The 19,161-nt window shown below is 42.9% G+C and overlaps 1 protein-coding gene across 1 annotated transcript in view; it reads left to right on the forward strand.

The window, feature by feature from the left end:
* cpped1 (calcineurin-like phosphoesterase domain containing 1) overlaps positions 1–18,472 on the forward strand; it is a 32,037-nt gene extending 13,565 nt beyond the window's left edge. The window contains 4 exon segments of the mRNA XM_042306310.1: positions 9,768–9,772; positions 17,156–17,301; positions 17,304–17,347; positions 18,316–18,472. Of these exon segments, the coding sequence (XP_042162244.1) occupies positions 9,768–9,772; positions 17,156–17,301; positions 17,304–17,347; positions 18,316–18,472 (352 nt within the window).
* Positions 18,473–19,161: the final 689 nt, after the last annotated feature.

Genomic DNA, 19,161 nt, shown 5'->3' on the forward strand with positions numbered 1-19,161 from the left:
AATCTCAATTGACGTGTTGGGCAATTTCATGGTAATAATGCTGAGACTCCGATATTTCACTTTAAAATGTATTACACATTCATTTTTTTTAAACAGTGCAGATGCAAAGTTTGGTAACAGAATGATGGCACTAAAACAACACAAAGTGTCATCCTGTTACCCATCTTTGCATCTGCACTGTTCTTCAAGTGAACCTAAATATGTTTTTGTAAAATTTGCAGTGGAAATTGAAAAAATGAGTCATCGTGCATAGAGTTGTATGGTTTCTTTAACTTTGTAATCATTTCACATTTTAGGGTACTAGGGGGGTAACTAGCCCCCTGGGGTAGCTGCCCCCCCTCCTGTAATTCACATTAAGACCACAAGATGTCACCAAATTATTTCCCCAACACTTTCCCTGGCTGCCACTGCTCTTGCTCAACCAAAAATGTAATCTGTGGCATCACAACTTTTGGATATATTTCTACAAAATAATTTTGTGGTAAGTTGATCAATTTTTTATATATATTTTATATATATTTTTTATATATATATATATATATATATATATATATATATATATATAGATACAGTTGAAGTCGGAAGTTTACATACACTTAGGTTGAAGTCCTTAAAACTCGTTTTTCAAACACTCCACAAATTTCTTGTTAACAAACTATAGTTTTGGCAAGTCGGTTAGGACATCTACTTAGTGCATGACACAAGTCATTTTTCCAACAATTGTTTACAGACATATTATTTCACTTATCATTCACTCTATCACAATTCCAGTGGGTCAGAAGTTAACATACACTAAGTTGACTGTGCCTTTAAACAGCTTGGAAAATTCCAGAAAATTATGTCATGGCTTTAAAAGCTTCTGATAGGCTAATTGACATCATCTGAGTCAATTGGAGGTGTACCTGTGGATGTATTTCAAGGCCTTCTTTCACACTCAGTGCCTCTTTGCTTGACATCTTGGGAAAATCAAAAGAAATCAGCCAAGACCTCAGAAAAACAATTGTAGACCTCCACAAGTCTGGTACATCCTTGGGAGCAATTTCCAAACTCCCGAAGGTACCACGTTTTTCTGTACAAAGAATAGTATGCAAGTAAACACCATGGGACCACGCAGCCGTCATACCGCTCAGGAAGGAGACGCTGTCTCCTAGAGATGAACGTACTGTGGTGCGAAAAGTGCAAATCAATCCCCGAACAACAGCAAAGGACCTTGTGAAGATGCTGGAGGAAACAGGTACAACAGGTATCTATATCCACAGTAAAACGAGTCCTATATCGACATAACCTGAAAGGCCGCTCAGCAAGGATGAAGCCACTGCTCCAAAATCGCCAGAAAAAACCCAGATAACCGTTTGCAACTGGACATGGGGACAAAGATTGTAATTTTGGGAGAAATGTCTTCTGGTCTTATGAAACAAAAATAGAACTGTTTGGCCATAATGACCATCATTATGTTTGGAGGAAAAAGGGGGAGGCTTGCAAGCTGAAGAATACCATTCCAACCGTGAAGCATGGGGGTGGCGGCATCATGTTGTGGGGATGCATTGCTGCCGGAGGGACTGCACTTCACAAAATATATGGCATTATGAGGGAGGAAAATAACGTGGATATATTGAAGCAACATCTCAAGACATCAGTCAGGAAGTTAAAGCTTGGTCGCAAATGGGTCTTCCAAATGGACAATGACCCCAAACATACTTCCAAAGTTGTGACAAAATGGCTTAAGGACAACAAAGTTGAGGTATTGGCGTGGCCATGACATACCCTGACCTCAATCCTATAGAAAATTTGTGGGCAGAACTGAAAAAAACGTGTGCGAGCAAAGAGGCCTACAAATCTGAGTCAGGTACACCAGCTCTGTCAGGAGGAATGGGCCAAAATTCACCCAACTTATTGTGGGAAGCTTGTGGAAGGCTACCTGAAACGTTTTGCCCAAGTTAAACAATTTCAATGCAATTCTATCAAATACTAATTGTGTATGTAAACTTCTGATCCACTGGGAATGTGAAGCTGAAATAAATCATTCTCTCTACTATTATTCTGACATTTCACAGTCTTAAAATAAAGTGGTGATCCTAACTGACCTAAGACAGGGAATGTTTACTCGGATTAAATGTCAGGAATTGTGAAAAACTGAGTTTAGATACACCTTAGCCAAATACATTTAAACTTCCTACTTCAACTGTATATATATTCTTTTAAAAAATGTATTTGTTATTTTACCAGGTAAGTTGACTGAGAACACGTTCTCATTTGCAGCAACGACCTGGGGAATAGTTACAGGGGAGAGGAGGGGGATGAATGAGCCAATTGTAAACTATACAAGTAGGGAAGCCTTAAGATAAATAATCAACTTGTTTAGCCAGAAAAATTTAGATCATTTTTGAGTGAAGTAGTAATATGTTGGATGAGTGTGTTGGGAGCAACTCGCCCCCCTCTTCAAGGGGGTAACTGGCCCCTTGGGGCGTCAGTACCTTACAGTTCCTAAAATAATTTCATGTTTTTATTTGCAGATGAGACCATACAAGAAGAAAACAGACTGTGGAAGCTATGGCTCTGAGGTGATACAACATGCCCTGAAGGCAGTAGAAAATTGGCAGACCTTAAAGGGGGCTGCCAGGGTGCTCAACATTCCACCAAGAACCCTACAGCACCACAGAGGAAAGGAGGAGAAAAGCCCCGGCTTCAGCCAAATGGGTGGGGTGCCAGCCTTCTCTTCCACACATGAAAGTGACCTTGTCAACCACAGTCAAACAAATGGAAAGAGCCCTATTTGGCCTAACATCATGGGACGTGAGAAGACTCGCCTTCCATCTGACAGAGAGGTTGGGAATCAAGCACAGGTTCAGCAAAGGAACGGGGTATGCAGGGCTCGATTGGTGCAGTGGCTTCATGAAGCGCAACTCTCAACTATCAGTTCGAGTACTGTAAGCAACCTGTCTTCTGAGGGCCGTGGGCTTTAATGAGCTTTAAGTTGACCAGTTTTTTACGGCCTATGAGGACATTTTAAACAGCGTCAGGGACATTTCGCCAATGAGGATTGGGAACATGGATGAGATGGGAAAACAAAGTGTCCAGAAACCGTTGCCTGTGGTGGCCACCCAGGGAGAAACAGGTTGCACGGATCACCAGAATAGAGAGGGACTTCACAGTCACAGTAATTTGTGCTATCAGTGCAGCGGGGCAGTACGGACCGCCCCTCTTCATCTTCCCCCGGAAGAGGATGAAAGGACAGCTGCTGGTTGGAGCACCTCCAGGGTCCGTTGGAAGGGTGAGTGACTCAGGCTGGATCGACAGGACCATCTTTGTCGTCTGGCTCCACCACTTCACCCATTGTTTTGGTTGCATCCCTGAGGAACCCCACATCCTCATCCCCGATGGGCACCCCTCCCGTTAGACCCTGGAGGTTATTCTGACGGCAAGAAGCCAGGGTGTGATTCTCATCACTCTGCCACCCCACTGCAGCCACAAGATGCAGCCGTTAGACCGTAACGTCTTCAAGGGTCTGAAGGCCTTTTACAACAGGGCAGCAGTGTATGACGATCCATCCTGGGAAAACGATAGGTATATACCAAATGTCTGGCCTCTTCGCAAAGGCCTATAACAAGTTGGCCAGTGTAGAGAGAGGAGTGGGGGGCTTCCGGGCCAGTGGGCTGTGGAGAAGGACATCTTCACAGAAGCAGACTTCGTGTCCGCTGAGGTTATAGAGTGGCCCATTGCCTGTAAGAAAAAGTAATCAAAATTAACGAAACGTTGCAGAAGCAGCATGTACTTGGTAGAAAGTGTTTATTGTACTAACACCGATGTATTATTTTTGTTGTTTATTTTATTTTTTTCAATTTAAAGTTTTATTAAATTAAGTTTTGTTTTTCAATCAACCAACAAAACACATTCCACATTCACAGATGTGACAGACTTTTAAAAGATAGAAATACAAAATAATAATATATAAAAAAATAATAATAATTTAAAAAAAAAATATATATATATATATATATATATATGTGTGTGTATATAATTATTTTAAAAAACTATATATATATATATAAAACTATATATATATATATAAAACTTGCAGCAGCACTATCAAGGTTCTTATTAGCTATTTCCAGCCTTAGTTGAGACGACGAGCAAATAATTAGTTTTTAGATTTTACAGCACCTTACACAACATGTATCTGCTCATTTCCCTAATCACCCCATTCACTTAAATATAGTTTAAATATAGTTGAGTAGTGGAGACCAGAGTCTATCAAACTTGGGCTGTCTCTTGCAGAGGTCATAAGTGAGCTTTTCAAGAGGGAGAAAGTCAACATTCTGGTCAATCCACATTTTAAATGTAGGAGGGGTATTAGAGGCCCACAATAGGGGTATTAGAGGCCCACAATAGGGGTATTAGAGGCCCACAATAGAATAATACATTTCTTAGCCAAGTATGTAATAGTCATAAGCAAATGTTCTCTGTCAGGATCAAGAACAAAGCCCTGCTGGGCATTAAGTAGACAGATACACGGGGTCATATCAAACTGTACCTCTAGTATTTTCTGTGCAGCAGTATGTATAGATTGCCAGATTTTGGCAATCTTTCTACAGTTCCAAAATACATGCATATAGGTTCCACTTTCAGAGGTACATCTTTTACAGTTAGGAGAGATGTCCGTTTTCATTCTATGGAGTCTCAAAGGAGTGTAATAAAATTTGTACAAAAATGTGTAATTAGATTCTTTCATTTTTACATTAGTAGAGGAGCAGTATACCCTGTCGCAAACCTCCGCCCATAACTCATCACTGATAGTCAGACCAAGGTCCTTTTCCCAGATTATTTTCAAAGGAGTAAAGGAGGAGCCTCCTTTCTCAGTCTATAGATATAATATATTTAGCCTTTAATGGATTGTGCTGTGACATTCTCCTGACCCCTCCTGTCTCAGCCTCCAGTATTTATGCTGCAGTAGTTTATGTGTCGGGGGGCTAGGGTCAGTTTGTTATATCTGGAGTACTACTCCTGTCCTATTCGGTGTCCTGTGTGAATCTAAGTGTGCGTTCTCTAATTCTCTCCTTCTCTCTCTCGGAGGACCTGAGCCCTAGGACCATGCCCCAGGATTACCTGACATGATGACTCCTTGCTGTCCCCAGTCCACCTGGCCGTGCTGCTGCGCCAGTTTCAACTGTTCTGCCTTCTTATTATTCGAACATGCTGATCATTTATGAACATTTGAACATCTTGGCCATGTTCTGTTATAATCTCCACCCGGCACAGCCAGAAGAGGACTGGCCACCCCACATATGCTCTCTCTAATTCTTTCTTTTTTTCTCTCTCTCGGAGGACCTGAGCCCTAGGACCATGCCCCAGGACTACCTGACATGATGACTCCTTGCTGTCCCCAGTCCATCTGACCGTGCTGCTGCTCCAGTTTCAACTGTTCTGCCTTATTATTATATGACCATGCTGGTCATTTATGAACATTTGAACATCTTGGCCATGTTCTGTTATAATCTCCACCCGGCACAGCCAGAAGAGGACTGGCCACCCCACATAGCCTGGTTCCTCTCTAGGTTTCTTCCTAGGTTTTGGCCTTTCTAGGGAGTTTTTCCTAGCCGTCGTGCTTCTACACCTGCATTGCTTGCTGTTTGGGGTTTTAGGCTGGGTTTCTGTACAGCACTTTGAGATATCAGCTGATGTACGAAGGGCTATATAAATAAATTTGATTTGATTTGACAAGGGTTTCAACTTCATTCAACTGAGTTCTAAACCTCCTCTTGGAAGTAAATTAAGAAATGACATGTCTAATTTGAAGATGTATTTTTTTTTAAATGGGATCTTGGCACATTGAATTCACTGCAGAGCTCTTGAAAGGATTTCAGTGCAGTGGTTTTCTGAGGAAATAGGTCTGAAAAGGTCCTGATTCCTAGAGTATGCCAAAGATGAAAGTTGGCATCCTTCAGGACTTTTGGCAAGTCTGGGTTGCCTACTATGGGCAAGGGAGATCATTTTTGGGAGGAAATGCCCAGGTATTTCTTACAGTCCCTCCACGCTAGTAGGGTGCTGTAAATCACAAAGGTTTTGGCTATGTTGCCCACTTCACTAAAGTTATTAATGAATATAATTGAGCTTAGTGGCAATGAAACACAGGATTAGGCTTCGATCTGAATCCATGTTGACTCTTGTCTGTTTGTGATCCATGTTAGCATGTTGCGGATTTGGGCAGACCAGTAGTACAATTGAAGGGAGGGAAGGGCAAGACCACCCTTAGATTCAGGTTTCGATAGAGTGGAGACCCTGATCCTAGGTTTTTTATTGCCCCATATAAATTTGGTGATGCTTTGGTTAGTTGTTTTGAAAAAGGAAACTGGGAGATAGCATGGGAGCATCTGAAATAAATAGTTCAGTCTAGGGAGGATGTTCATTCGGATGACATTAATTCTTCCTACTAAGCTAATTGGGAGGGAGATCCAGGTTTGGAGATCGTTCTTGATTCGATCCAGGAGGGAAAGATAGTTTTCCTTGAAAAGGCTATTCAGACCTGTGTCTTCCATTGGAATGTCTTCATAGAGCTGGTGAGTGTAAGATTGAGAGGGCAGACAGTGGATTTGTTAAAATGTATCTTATAACCTGAAAACTTGCCATACTGAGCAATTGTGTCTCAAATGGGAGGGAGGGATTTCTCAGGGTTGGATATGTAGAGCAAGACATCATCCGCGTAAAGCAAAATCTTGTGCTGCAGGCCGCCTGCAGAAACACCCGTAATACTTGGATTGCTCCTTATCAACTCTGCCAGCGGCTCAGTCCCCAACAAGTAGAGCAGGGGGGACAGCGAGCACCCCTTTCTTGTGCCCCGTCCCAAAGCGAATCTGTCAGGATTCAGTCTGTTTGTAGTCACCATGGCATTTGGATGAGAGTATAGTGATTTAATCAATTTAATATAGTTTAGGCCCATATTGAACTTTTCTAAGACTGAGAACAGAAAGCTCAACTCCATCCTGTCGAACGCCTTCTCAGCATCCAGTGAAGCCAGCAGGACAGGGGTCTTCTGTGCGTTTACTTGATCAATAATATCAAAAAGACGGTGAATGTTATCAGAAGAGTTTAAGTCTCTAATAAATCCAGTTTGGTCTGCTTTTATTATTTTGGGAAGAAGAGTGTTTAGTCTTTTGGCGAGCAATTTGGTAATTATTTTGTAGTCGTAATCCAACAAGTTTATGGGCCGAAAGGACGAGCAGGATAGAGGGTCCTTGTCTTTTTTGAGCAACACTGTAATGCGAGCTGTGTGCATTGAGTCTGGGAGAACTCCATTTTGCAAAAATCATCCAGCATTGGCATGAAAATAGGGCTAAGCTGGGGCCAAAAAGCTTTGTAGAACTCTATGGGGAATCCATCTGGGCCTGGGGACTTATTAGGTGGCATGGAGGTAATTGCCTCCAGCATCTCCTCAGGAGTGAAGGGGGAGTTGAGATCTTCTTGGTCGGTATCTGATAGTTTAGGTAGCGAGATTCCCTCTAGGAAGGAGTGGAGTTCTGCCTCCGTGTGTTTTCTCTCAGAGGTACTGTATATAGTTTGCAGTAAAAATCATGAAAAGTTAAATTGATATTTTTTGGGTCATATGTGACCTCGTCCTCTGCTGTTCGGATAGCCATGATTGTACGCTCTGACTGCTCTTTTTTTAATTGGTAAGCAAGCAATCTACTGGGCCTATTGCTATACTCATGGTATTTCTGTTTAGTAAAGAAAACTTCTTTTTTTTAATCTCCCGAGTGTAGTCCAAATTCAGTTGGGCTTTGGCTGCTTTAAGATGACTCCAGGAGGTGCTGTCTAGGGATTGTTTATGTATTCTTTCACAGCATTCCAGCTCCCTCTCAAGATCTAGCCTGTGTGCTTCCATTGCTTTTTTCTTAGAGGAAGCATATGCAATTAGATGACCTCTTAGTGTGGCTTTGGCAGCATCCCACATTGTGGCCGGAGAAACAGGAGAATCTTTGTTGTCTTGTGTGTAGTTGTCTATCTATGTAGTTACCAATGTATGGAATGCTTCGTTTGATAACATGGAGGCGTTGAATTTCCAGCTCTTTGACCTCGGGATGTTTTTGCAGAGGTCCAAGCGGAGGTGGACAAAGGCGTGATCTGAAAGTGCTATGGGTCCGATTGTACACGTGGCTGAATTTATGAAACTCTTTGGGATAAAAATGTAATCTATACGGGAGTAGCTGTTATGAACATTAGAGTAGTATGTATAGTCCACAGATGAGCTATTAGTCTCTCTCCAGATATCTATCAGTCCCATCTCTTTAGTAAGAGAATTCAACATCTTTGCAGATCTAGGATTTGTGGTGGGGATTTGAGATGATTTGTCTAGGGTTGGGTTAAGCGTACAATTCAAATCTCCGGCCACCATGCCAAAGGAAACAAAATGATCATTGAACAGGGTTATCATTTTTGACATGAAAGCAGGAGTATCTGTGTTAGGGGCGTATATGTTTAAGATAGTAATTGGTTGTCCATACAGTGACCCAGTTATCAAAATAAATCTCCCCTCCGGATCAGATATGTATTTGTCAATTATGAATGGAACATTCGTATGGATAAGTATGGCTGTGCCTCTACTGTTTGATTTGAAAGATGAGAAATACACCTGTCCCACCCAAGCTCTGCGGAGTTTGGCATGTTCAGCATCACAGAGGTGTGTCTCTTGTAATAGCGCGATGTCTGCTTTTTCCTTTTTTTAGAGCACATAGTATCTTTTTCCGTTTTATTGCATGCCCTAGACCATGGCAGTTCCATGTCAATAGATTTAAGGTGCTAGTCATCGTCATCGAACAGTAATCAAACTTTAGTGCAAGTCATCTCTGGGTAAAAGTGGATAGTAGTTACAGCTGCGTTCACATAAAAGGAAAATAAATGGTGTACATAAAATAACAATCTCTGAACACCTCCCCCTCAGTCTCAATTCTGTGTTCTGAACCCCCCCCCCAGAGCCTATCCCTCTCAGCTAAAGGAAAATAAATATAGATTAGACAGCTATAATGACATTTAAAGATGCCTCGGTCAATGGAGTATTTCTTCACCTCGTCAAACTCTCTGCACTTTCGGCGTATTCCAGCTGACAGGTCCTGGTGTAAAGTGAGTTTGGCCTTTCCCACTGTAATGGTGTTGATTTTCGCCGCCTGTAGGACTCGTTCCTTGTCGGTGAATCTCAGGAAACGTATGGTGATTGGGCGCGGTGGTTGTCTGGCTGCTGGTGGGGGCCTCAGTGCTCGGTGAGCTCTCTCGAGTTCTATGGGCCTGTCGGTGGACAGGTGGAGCCACTCGGGAAGTATGTCTTGCAGGTAGCGAATCAGTGGCATGTTTCCCTCTTCTTTTTTGCCCAGATTTAATAGAACACAATTATTCCTTCGCCCCCTGTTTTCCAGGTCCTATGTTTTCTCTTCCAGATGCTCAATTTTCTTTTAAGTTTTTAAGTTTTCCATGGATAGGATTCGCCCCTCTGCCTCGTCCAGGTGCCCCGCGGTTATGGTTCTTGATGTCAGGCAAAGCATTTTCCAGGATTGTCACCTTGCCCCCTATCGCACTGAGCTGAGAGTTAATGGCATCTAATTTAATGTTGAGTTCTGTACGTTGGGATCTCAACTCAGAAAGGATGTCTTCGACAGAGTGTGGGGTTGGCATTCGTTGGGCCTCGGGGGGGGGGTACGGGTCCTCTTGCTCTTTGCTAATGGCGCTAGCTTTTTCTGAAGCTAGCTGCTTCTTGGAGGCCTTTTCCGTTGCTAATGCCCGAGTCCAGGTAAAAATGTTACCTGTAATGTCGCCATGACTTTTTGACTAAAGCTAAAGGAGTTTAAACTTGAAGTGGAGGTAATATTAGGAATTGGAAACTACTTGTGCGGAGCTCTTAGTTCATGGCCATCTCGTTCAAGGGTCACGTGATCCCCCTGTTGTTTATTTTCAATGCAAAGAATTCATTCAACAGTGCTCTACTGCCACCGCTGCCACCTCTACCGATACGGCCACCAGCTCTACCGCCGCCACCTCTACCGGCACCATCACTAGCTCTACCTCCACCGCCACTAGCTCTAATGCCAAAACCTCTACCTCGACCACATCTATCTCCGCCACAACCTCCACCCTGCAGCCTACCCGTGTCCAAATGTTGGTAAGAAAATTAAAAAGTCTGTTAGAAGTGTTTATTGTACCAATACACATGTGTTCTTATTTGTTTGTTTTTGCTTAAACCAACAACCAACAGCTGCAGCAGTTCTATTGGAGCTGTCCCTGAGGTCGAGGCTCCAGGAGTCGAGGCCGAGGAAGAGGAAGGCAGAGTCTGCGGCTATACTGACAGCCTCACCTTACAAAAGGTTGCTGGAGGAAAAGGCTCGGCAGAAACATCAACAAGAAGAGAGAGAGAGAAAGAAAATGGTGCAGGTTCTTCAAATAAAAGTTGTCTCAAAGAAGGTTGTTGCAGCACAACAAGCCACATCAGCCACCAAAGAAGGTTGTTGCAGCACAACAAGCCACATCAGCCACCAAAGAAGGTTGTTGCAGCACAACAAGCCACATCAGCCACCAAAGAAGGTGATGAGGAATATATTTTCTGTGAGGAGCTGTTTTCAGTCACAGGACTGGATTAGGTGTGAGCAATGCAGGAGGTGGGCTCATGAGTGGTGCTCCAATTGTACTGGGGAAAGCTTCATTTGTGACCTAGGTACAAATTAGAATTGTGCAATAGCAGAGCATAAGAGATGCAACATCAATGTTACACTGAATTAGTTAAGTTATGTTTTATTGTTATTGAATGTTATATTCCAATGTTATTTAATGCTATTAGTTATATTCCATTCCAATATCATATTGCAATGAATATATTTTTTTATGAATTAAAAACAACTATTGAAAACCTTTTGCTCCTGATTGTCATTTTAAAGCCTGCTGGGATTTAAAATCTTGCATTATTCAAATAGATATTTAGTGCAATTGTACATAATGGATTGTAAGGAAAAGGAACAACAAAGAAAATGAATCTGCCTGTGAGTTAAAAAGAGGGACTTGACATCAAATCTCCTCATAGTGCAGATATTAATAGTGACATGTGCAACACCATTTTTCCCCCCAAATTTGATTTAAATAATTAAAATATGACAACTAGACTTAGATTTTAAGTATTACTTACTTAAGAATTTGTAAATAACACTGATTAAATGGATTTAATAGCCATTTATGTCCCTTTATAGTTTGTTCGCCAAAGCATGACCTTCATCCAGATACACTTTTTTTTCCTAAACATTGCTTTTTTGTGCCAGCAATTAGACATTGTTGTTAGGGGCAGCTAGTTACCCCCTAGTACCCTAATGTGAAAAATCTTACCCTCATCATCACTCACCGATACCGTGGTATTGACTTGTCCCAAATGCAGATTGATGAGGTATAACTGTAGCAGGACTGGAGCTACAGCTGCACAGAACCGATTTATTCATCCTGCTCCAGCACGCAACTTTTCATATCGCACCTGCCCCCACCCTCTGGATTTCTGTCTGACGCCCACCACCGAGGTAAAGACAGATTCAGGTTGGATATTCACCTGTAGTTTCCCTTAGATCTACCAACAGCAGTTAGGGACCGTCAACATAGTGACAAATCAAATTTTTCAAATTTCAACAGCTCTTTAACCATTACTCCTAACACTTTCCAAACTAGTTATAGCTAACCCGACGGCATAGGCACACATTGCACACACTTTTTTTTTGTTGATTTACATCTCACACTATTTTAAGTTATTTATTTACATTTTTGAATTTCAATAGCTTCTTGGTCATGTGACCTACTGACCTCAAACAAGGTTCAGAATGACCACTGACTACACTTCTATATTGCAACACCCTTTAGTTTGTCCATTTTCATCTCACACCTTATTACATTACATTTTTTAACTTTCTAATTTCAATAGCTCCTTGGTCAGGTGCTTAACTGCCAGGTGCTTGTCCGCCCATGCATAGGCTAGACTACTCTATTTAATTGAGACCACACGCTAACAAGTTCCCACAGTCTCCCTGCAGTTAGACGTTCATCCACGTTCTCCAAAGGTCAAATTTAAGTGTTCCTGTTGCTCCTGCTGCTCTGTATCGTTCCATTTCTCCAAACGTCAAATTTAGAACTTAAGGGTTAAGTTTAGGCACTCACTCTGAATGGTGAACACAATCATCGTTGATCCAGCGTCATGGAATTATCCCCATCCACAACTGGGAATGAACACAAAAGCTTTTGATCCAGAGTCATGGAAATATGCTCAACCGCCAGCCCCTCCAACACCCACCTCCACAATGCCCTAGCAAAACTCAAGCCTGCTTTATGCAATAGCGCTCACTGTTGCCCCTATGGTTGGGCATTTCCCAATGTCCTCAATGTTGATGTCAGTCTTGAACGATCTCCCTGGGTAGCCTATGCTGGCGTTGCACCTTTTCCTTTTAAACTATGATTTAAAAAATGGATTGCACCTCAACCCACGTTGGTTGAGCGCCCTCCACTTCTGTCCATTAACACTATTTAGTTATAGACACTGTAGTAAACTATAGACTCATCATATTTAATTACATTTCCTTGGAAAGATAACTGCCATGACATTCTCCACCGATGCATAGGCAGCCTACTCTATTTCATTTAGACCACACATATACTGGGTTTACCTGATCTTGCACACACAACTAGGAGAGTAGAGGTAAGCTACTTAACTTGACGCAGCGTGTGTATAATAAACAAACATACAATCAGTAATACAGTAGAACAATCTATATACAGCATGTGCAAATGAGGTAGGATAAGAGAGGTAAGGCAATAAATAGGCCATGGTGGCAAAGTAATTACAATATAGATATTAAATGCTGGAATGGTAGGATGTGCAGAAGATGAATGTGCAAGTAGAGATACTGGGGTGCAAAGGAGCAAGATAAATAAATAAATAAATAAATACAGTATGGAGATGAGGTAGATTGGATGGGCTATTTACAGATGAGCTATGCACAGGTGCAGTGATCTGTGAGCTGCTCTGACAGCTGGTGCTTAAAGCTAGTGAGGGAGGTAAGAGTCTCCAGCTTCAGAGATTTTTGCAGTTCGTTCCGGTCATTGGCAGCAGAGAACTGGAAGGAGAGGCGGCCAAAGGAAGAATTGGCTTTGGGGGTGACCAGTGAGATATACCTGCTGGAGCGCATGCTACAGGTGGGTGCTGCAATGGTGACCAGTGAGCTGAGAGAAGGCGGGGCTTTACCTAGCAGAGACTTATAGATGACCTGGAGACAGTGGGGTTGGCGACGAGTATGAAGCGAGGGCCAGCCAACGAGAGCATACAGGTCGCAGTGGTGGGTAGTATATGGGGCTTTGGTGACAAAACAGATGGCACTGTGATAGACTGCATCCAATTTGTTGAGTAGGGTGTTTGAGGCTATTTTGTAAATGACATCACCGAAGTAAAGGATCGGTAGGATAGTCAGTTTCACGAGGGTATGTTTGGCAGCATGAGTGAATGATGCTTTGTTGCGAAATAGGAAGCCGATTCTAGATTTAATTTTGGATTGGAGATGCTTAATGTGAGTCTGGAAGGAGAGTTTACAGTCTAACCAGACACCTAGGTATTTGTAGTTGTCCACATATTCTAAGTCAGAACCGTCCAGAGTAGTATTGCTGGAAGGGCGGGCAGGTGCGGGCAGTGATCGGTTGAAGAGCATTTAGTTTTACTTGCATTTAAGAGCAGTTGGAAGCCACAGAAGGAGAGTTGTATGGCATTGAAGCGAGGCAATCATTTGAGAAACCAAGGCTGTTGAGTCTGCCAATAAGAATGTTGTGATTGACAGAGCCGAAAGCCTTAGCCAGGTCGATGAATACGGCTACACAGTAATGTCTCTTATCGACGGCGGTTATGATATCGTTTAGGACCTTGAGCGTGGCTGAGGTGCACCCATGACCAGCTCTGAAACCAGATTGCATAGCGGAGAAGGTACGGTGAGATTTGAAATGGTCAGTAATCTGTTTGTTAACTTGGCTTTCAAAGACCTTACAAAGGTCGGCTAGAATAGATATAGGTCTGTAGCAGTTTGGGTCTAGAGTCTCTCCCCCTTTGTAGAGGGGGATGACCGCTGCAGCTTTCCAATCTATGGGAATCTCAGACGATACGAAAGAGAGGTTGAACAGGCTACTAATAGGAGTTGCAACAATTTTGGCAGATAATTTTAGAAAGAGAGCGTCCAGATTGTCTAGCCCGGCTGATTTGTAGGGGTCCAGATTTTGCAGCTCTTTCAGAACATCAGCTATCTGGATTTGGATGAAGGAGAAGTGGAGGAGGTTTGGGCAAGTTGCTGTGGGGAGGGCAGGGCTGTTGACCGGGGTAGGGTTAGCCAGGTAGAAAGCATGGCCAGCCGTAGAAAAATGCTTCTTGAAATTCTCAATTATTTTGGATTTACCGGTAGTGACAGTCTTTCCTAGTCTCAGTGCAGTGGGCAGCTGGGAGGAGGTGCTCTTATTCTTCATGGACTTTACAGTGTCCCAGAACTTTTTTTTGTTTGTACTAAAGGATGCAAATCTAACAACAGTAGCCTTGTATGGTGTAGTGTAGGGGACCTAACAACAGTAGCCTTGTATGGTGTAGTGTGGTGGATCTAACAACAGTAGCCTTGTATGGTGTAGTGTAGGGGACCTAACAACAGTAGCCTTGTATGGTGTAGTGTGGTGGATCTAACAACAGTAGCCTTGTATGGTGTAGTGTGGTGGATCTAACAACAGTAGCCTTGTATGGTGTAGTGTAGGGGACCTAACAACAGTAGCCTTGTATGGTGTAGTGTGGTGGATCTAACAACAGTAGCCTTGTATGGTGTAGTGTGGTGGACCTAACAACAGTAGCCTTGTATGGTGTAGTGTGGTGGATCTAACAACAGTAGCCTTGTATGGTGTAGTGTGGTGGATCTAACAACAGTAGCCTTGTATGGTGTAGTGTGGTGGACCTAACAACAGTAGCCTTGTATGGTGTAGTGTGGTGGATCTAACAACAGTAGCCTTGTATGGTGTAGTGTGGTGGATCTAACAACAGTAGCCTTGTATGGTGTAGTGTGGTGGATCTAACAACAGTAGCCTTGTATGGTGTAGTGTGGTGGATCTAACAACAGTAGCCTTGTATGGTGTAGTGTGGTGGATCTAACAACAGTAGCCTTGTATGGTGTAGTGTGGTGGATCTAACAACAGTAGCCTTGTATGGTGTAGTGTAGGGGACCTAACAACAGTAGCCTTGTATGGTGTAGTGTGGTGGATCTAACAACAGTAGCCTTGTATGGTGTAGTGTGGTGGATCTAACAACAGTAGCCTTGTATGGTGTAGTGTAGGGGACCTAACAACAGTAGCCTTGTATGGTGTAGTGTGGTGGATCTAACAACAGTAGCCTTGTATGGTGTAGTGTAGGGGACCTAACAACAGTAGCCTTGTATGGTGTAGTGTGGTGGATCTAACAACAGTAGCCTTGTATGGTGTAGTGTGGTGGATCTAACAACAGTAGCCTTGTATGGTGTAGTGTGGTGGATCTAACAACAGTAGCCTTGTATGGTGTAGTGTGGTGGACCTAACAACAGTAGCCTTGTATGGTGTAGTGTGGTGGACCTAACAACAGTAGCCTTGTATGGTGTAGTGTGGTGTATCTAACAACAGTAGCCTTGTATGGTGTAGTGTGGTGGATCTAACAACAGTAGCCTTGTATGGTGTAGTGTGGTGGATCTAACAACAGTAGCCTTGTATGGTGTAGTGTGGTGGATCTAACAACAGTAGCCTTGTATGGTGTAGTGTAGGGGATCTAACAACAGTAGCCTTGTATGGTGTAGTGTGGTGGATCTAACAACAGTAGCCTTGTATGGTGTAGTGTGGTGGATCTAACAACAGTAGCCTGTGTGTCTATCTGTGTCTTTATGTGAGGGCTCCTTTTTTATAATTGTATTATTGTTTTGAAAATGTATTTAAGAGGACCGGAGCATTTATTTACCAGTTGTATTTAACATAATGACACATATTGTTGAAAGCCTCAGACCAGACTCCCTGTATTGTCCCTTTGCTCACAGCAGCTATCAGCAGTCAGTTGGCAGTCGTTGTACCTCATTTGATTGTTATTCTTTCCTACTTGACTGATTTTGTTGCTCTATATGATAAATGTTCCTCTCATCTAAATCATGTTAGTGTATTGTAACTATTAGTCCAGATGGCTCTCTGATTTGGTTTAGTCTCTCTGGTCTCCACACCAGTCATCAGATAATTAGATGCTTGTCCATTCCTTTCTGCAGGACATATGGGCTGATTGGCTCCCCACCCCACGAGGATCCCCAAATGTTAATACAGTCAATGCATGCAGGGATTGATACAGTACAGACACCACAGCTGCTTGAATGGGGAATACAAGCACCAGATTTAAATGACAGAAGGAGCTATCCTAATTTCCCCATTTCCGTGTGTGTGTGTGTGTGTGTGTGTGTGTGTGTGTGTGTGTGTGTGTGTGTGTGTGTGTGTGTGTGTGTGTGTGTGTGTGTGTGTGTGTGTGTGTGTGTGTGTGTGTGTGTGTGTGTGTGTGTGTGTGTGTGTGTGTGTGTGTGTGTGTGTGTGTGTGTGTGTGCTTGTGCATGTGCTTGTGCGCATGCGTGTGTCAGAATATAGAAAGGTTCACTTAATTATAGCAGGGAGGGTAAAGGTCACTTGGGTGTTTTTGCCGGAAATGCTCTTGTCTTATGAAACCAACCCTATCCAAACTTCTAAGGATTTTTTATCTCAAAAAGTAGGGCAGTAAAATAATGACTTAAATGGAAACATAAAAACCAGAAGGAAGGAAGGAAGAAATACTTTGCTATGCATTGATGGGTTTGTTTGATAGTAAATTATAAATAGACTTATTTTACTCTCCTTACTTTATTCACAGAGCAGATATATTCACTTTGTTCAATTTCTCCGTTTTTAATATGTGGATGGTAATGAATGTTGTGAATAGGCAGGGGGGCATAATATCCATCGAAACTTTAAATGGGAAAAAAACTACCTTGGAAGTTAGAAATAATACCACCAATTCTCAAGCCGGATAAAAGGCAGGCTTGGGCCATTTCTAGCCCACAGGTCGCCACTTGCCGACCCCTAACAGTGAGTGTGTCCTCTCTCCCCCATGCAGGCACCCCGTTCCGGGAGGGGCAGGCGCGGGACTTGAAGGTGGCTCTGAGGGGTACAGACCCCTCCATCCCTCTGGTGTTTGTCAGTGAGAACCATGACCTGCGTAACACACCCACCCCGGAGACTGTAGCCCAGTTCTGCAACGCCTCTGGGGAGACGACTACTCAGCTTCTTGGTGGGTGGCTAGAGTGAGATGAAAACATACTGTAGAAGGAGATTACACAAAACCCTTACAGTCCCTTATATAAACACTGGTAATTTTGACCCAGATAGAAACAATTGGTCTATAGCATGAATGGCAGGGGCAGAGTGCCACCCCTTAGCTAACACTTTAATCCAATGTGAATTAGGCTACTACTGTTTTGTTTGTTTATTTGGATCCCCATTAGCTTTTGCAGAAGCAGCAGCTACTCTTCCTGGGGTCCACAAATAACACAAAACATGACAAGTAACAAAAAACAGTCACACAAATGATGCTCTGAAAGGGTAAAAAACCTAGGTGTCATTTTAGATTCTGAACTCTATTTCGATTGTGCGGCTGTTTCTCTCTCAGGCTGATGCAGAGAGACTCATCCATGATTTTATTACAAGCAGGCTTGACTACTGTCATGGTCTCCTGTCTGGTCTACCCAGGAATGCCATTGGTCAACTGCAGAATATACAGAGTGCTGCAGCATGGGTAGTGGCCAAGACCAGTGGGAGAGCACACAACACTGGCTGCCTATGAGTTTTAGAATTCATTTTAAGATTCTTCTATTGGTTTTTAAATCAATCCACAATTGTGCACCCCAATACATGTTCGACATGGTTTAAAGTTATGTACCCAGTAGGTCCCTCAGGTTCCCTTGCACTGGCCTTTTAACTATCCCAAAGCCTGGGACCAAGAGGCATGGAGAGGCAGCCTTTAGTTACTATGCCCCCAGCCTCTGGAATAGCCTGCCAGAGAACCTAAAGGGGCCAAAACTGTGGAAATTTAAAGAGATCTTAGTGTGCTTTTTAGTCGTTCAGTTTGTATTGTTATTCTTTAGTTTTTTAATCCTCTTATGTTTGTTAAGGAGTAGAAGTTTCAATGTTTTTCATTGGTGTTTTTCTGTGAAGCACATTGCTCTGCATTCCCTGTCTGAAATGTTCTGTATACATAAAGCTTATAATGACATTAACCTGTACTGTAATCCCAACCCAGCTGTTCTTCGGTGTGTCAGCCTGCCCGGACCGGGGAGACGTCCAGGAGGCCTGGTTAGAGGGCCAGCTGCAGAAGGCCTCCCAGGGGCTTGGGATCACTCCCAAACAAGCCTTTAATTTTAGTAATTTAACTTGATTTAAACTTTATTTATTAGAGAATCCTAACTTCCACTAAAAACATATTTTCACTTCATGCATTGATGTCTGGTAAGGCTTTCCACTAGATGTTAGAACATTGCTGTTGGGACTTGCTACATTCAGCCACAAGATCATTACTGAGGTCGGGCACTGATCGGTATTCATCCCAAAAGTGTTCGATGGGGTAGAGGTCATGATTCAACACTCCAGACAGAGACTGCGTTTCCACTGCTCCAGAGTCCAATGGTGGTGAGCTTTACAACACTCCTATAACGGTTGTCTTTGGTGGAAGGAGAGGAGGACCAAAGCGCAGCGTGGTATGTGTTCATGATATATTTGAATGAAATATCACTGGACACAGAAAACAAAAGGAACAAGAGAAATAAATTAAAACCGACACAGTCCCGTGTGGAACAAACACTGACCCGGAAAAATAATCACCCACAAAACACAGGTGGGAAAAAAAGTATGAAAAAAAGTATGATTCTCAATCATAGACAACGAACGACAACTGCCTCTGATTGAGAACCATACCAGGCCAAACACAGAAACACAACATAGAAAAAAGAACATAGACTACCCACCCCAACTCACGCAAAGACATAGCAAAGACATAGCAAAGGAACTAAGGTCAGAACGTGACAGTACCCCCCCCCCAAAGATGCGGACTCCGGCCGCAACACCTGA

This window comes from Oncorhynchus tshawytscha, linkage group LG25 (genome assembly GCF_018296145.1).
Source record: "Oncorhynchus tshawytscha isolate Ot180627B linkage group LG25, Otsh_v2.0, whole genome shotgun sequence".
Lineage (NCBI taxonomy): Eukaryota > Metazoa > Chordata > Actinopteri > Salmoniformes > Salmonidae > Oncorhynchus > Oncorhynchus tshawytscha.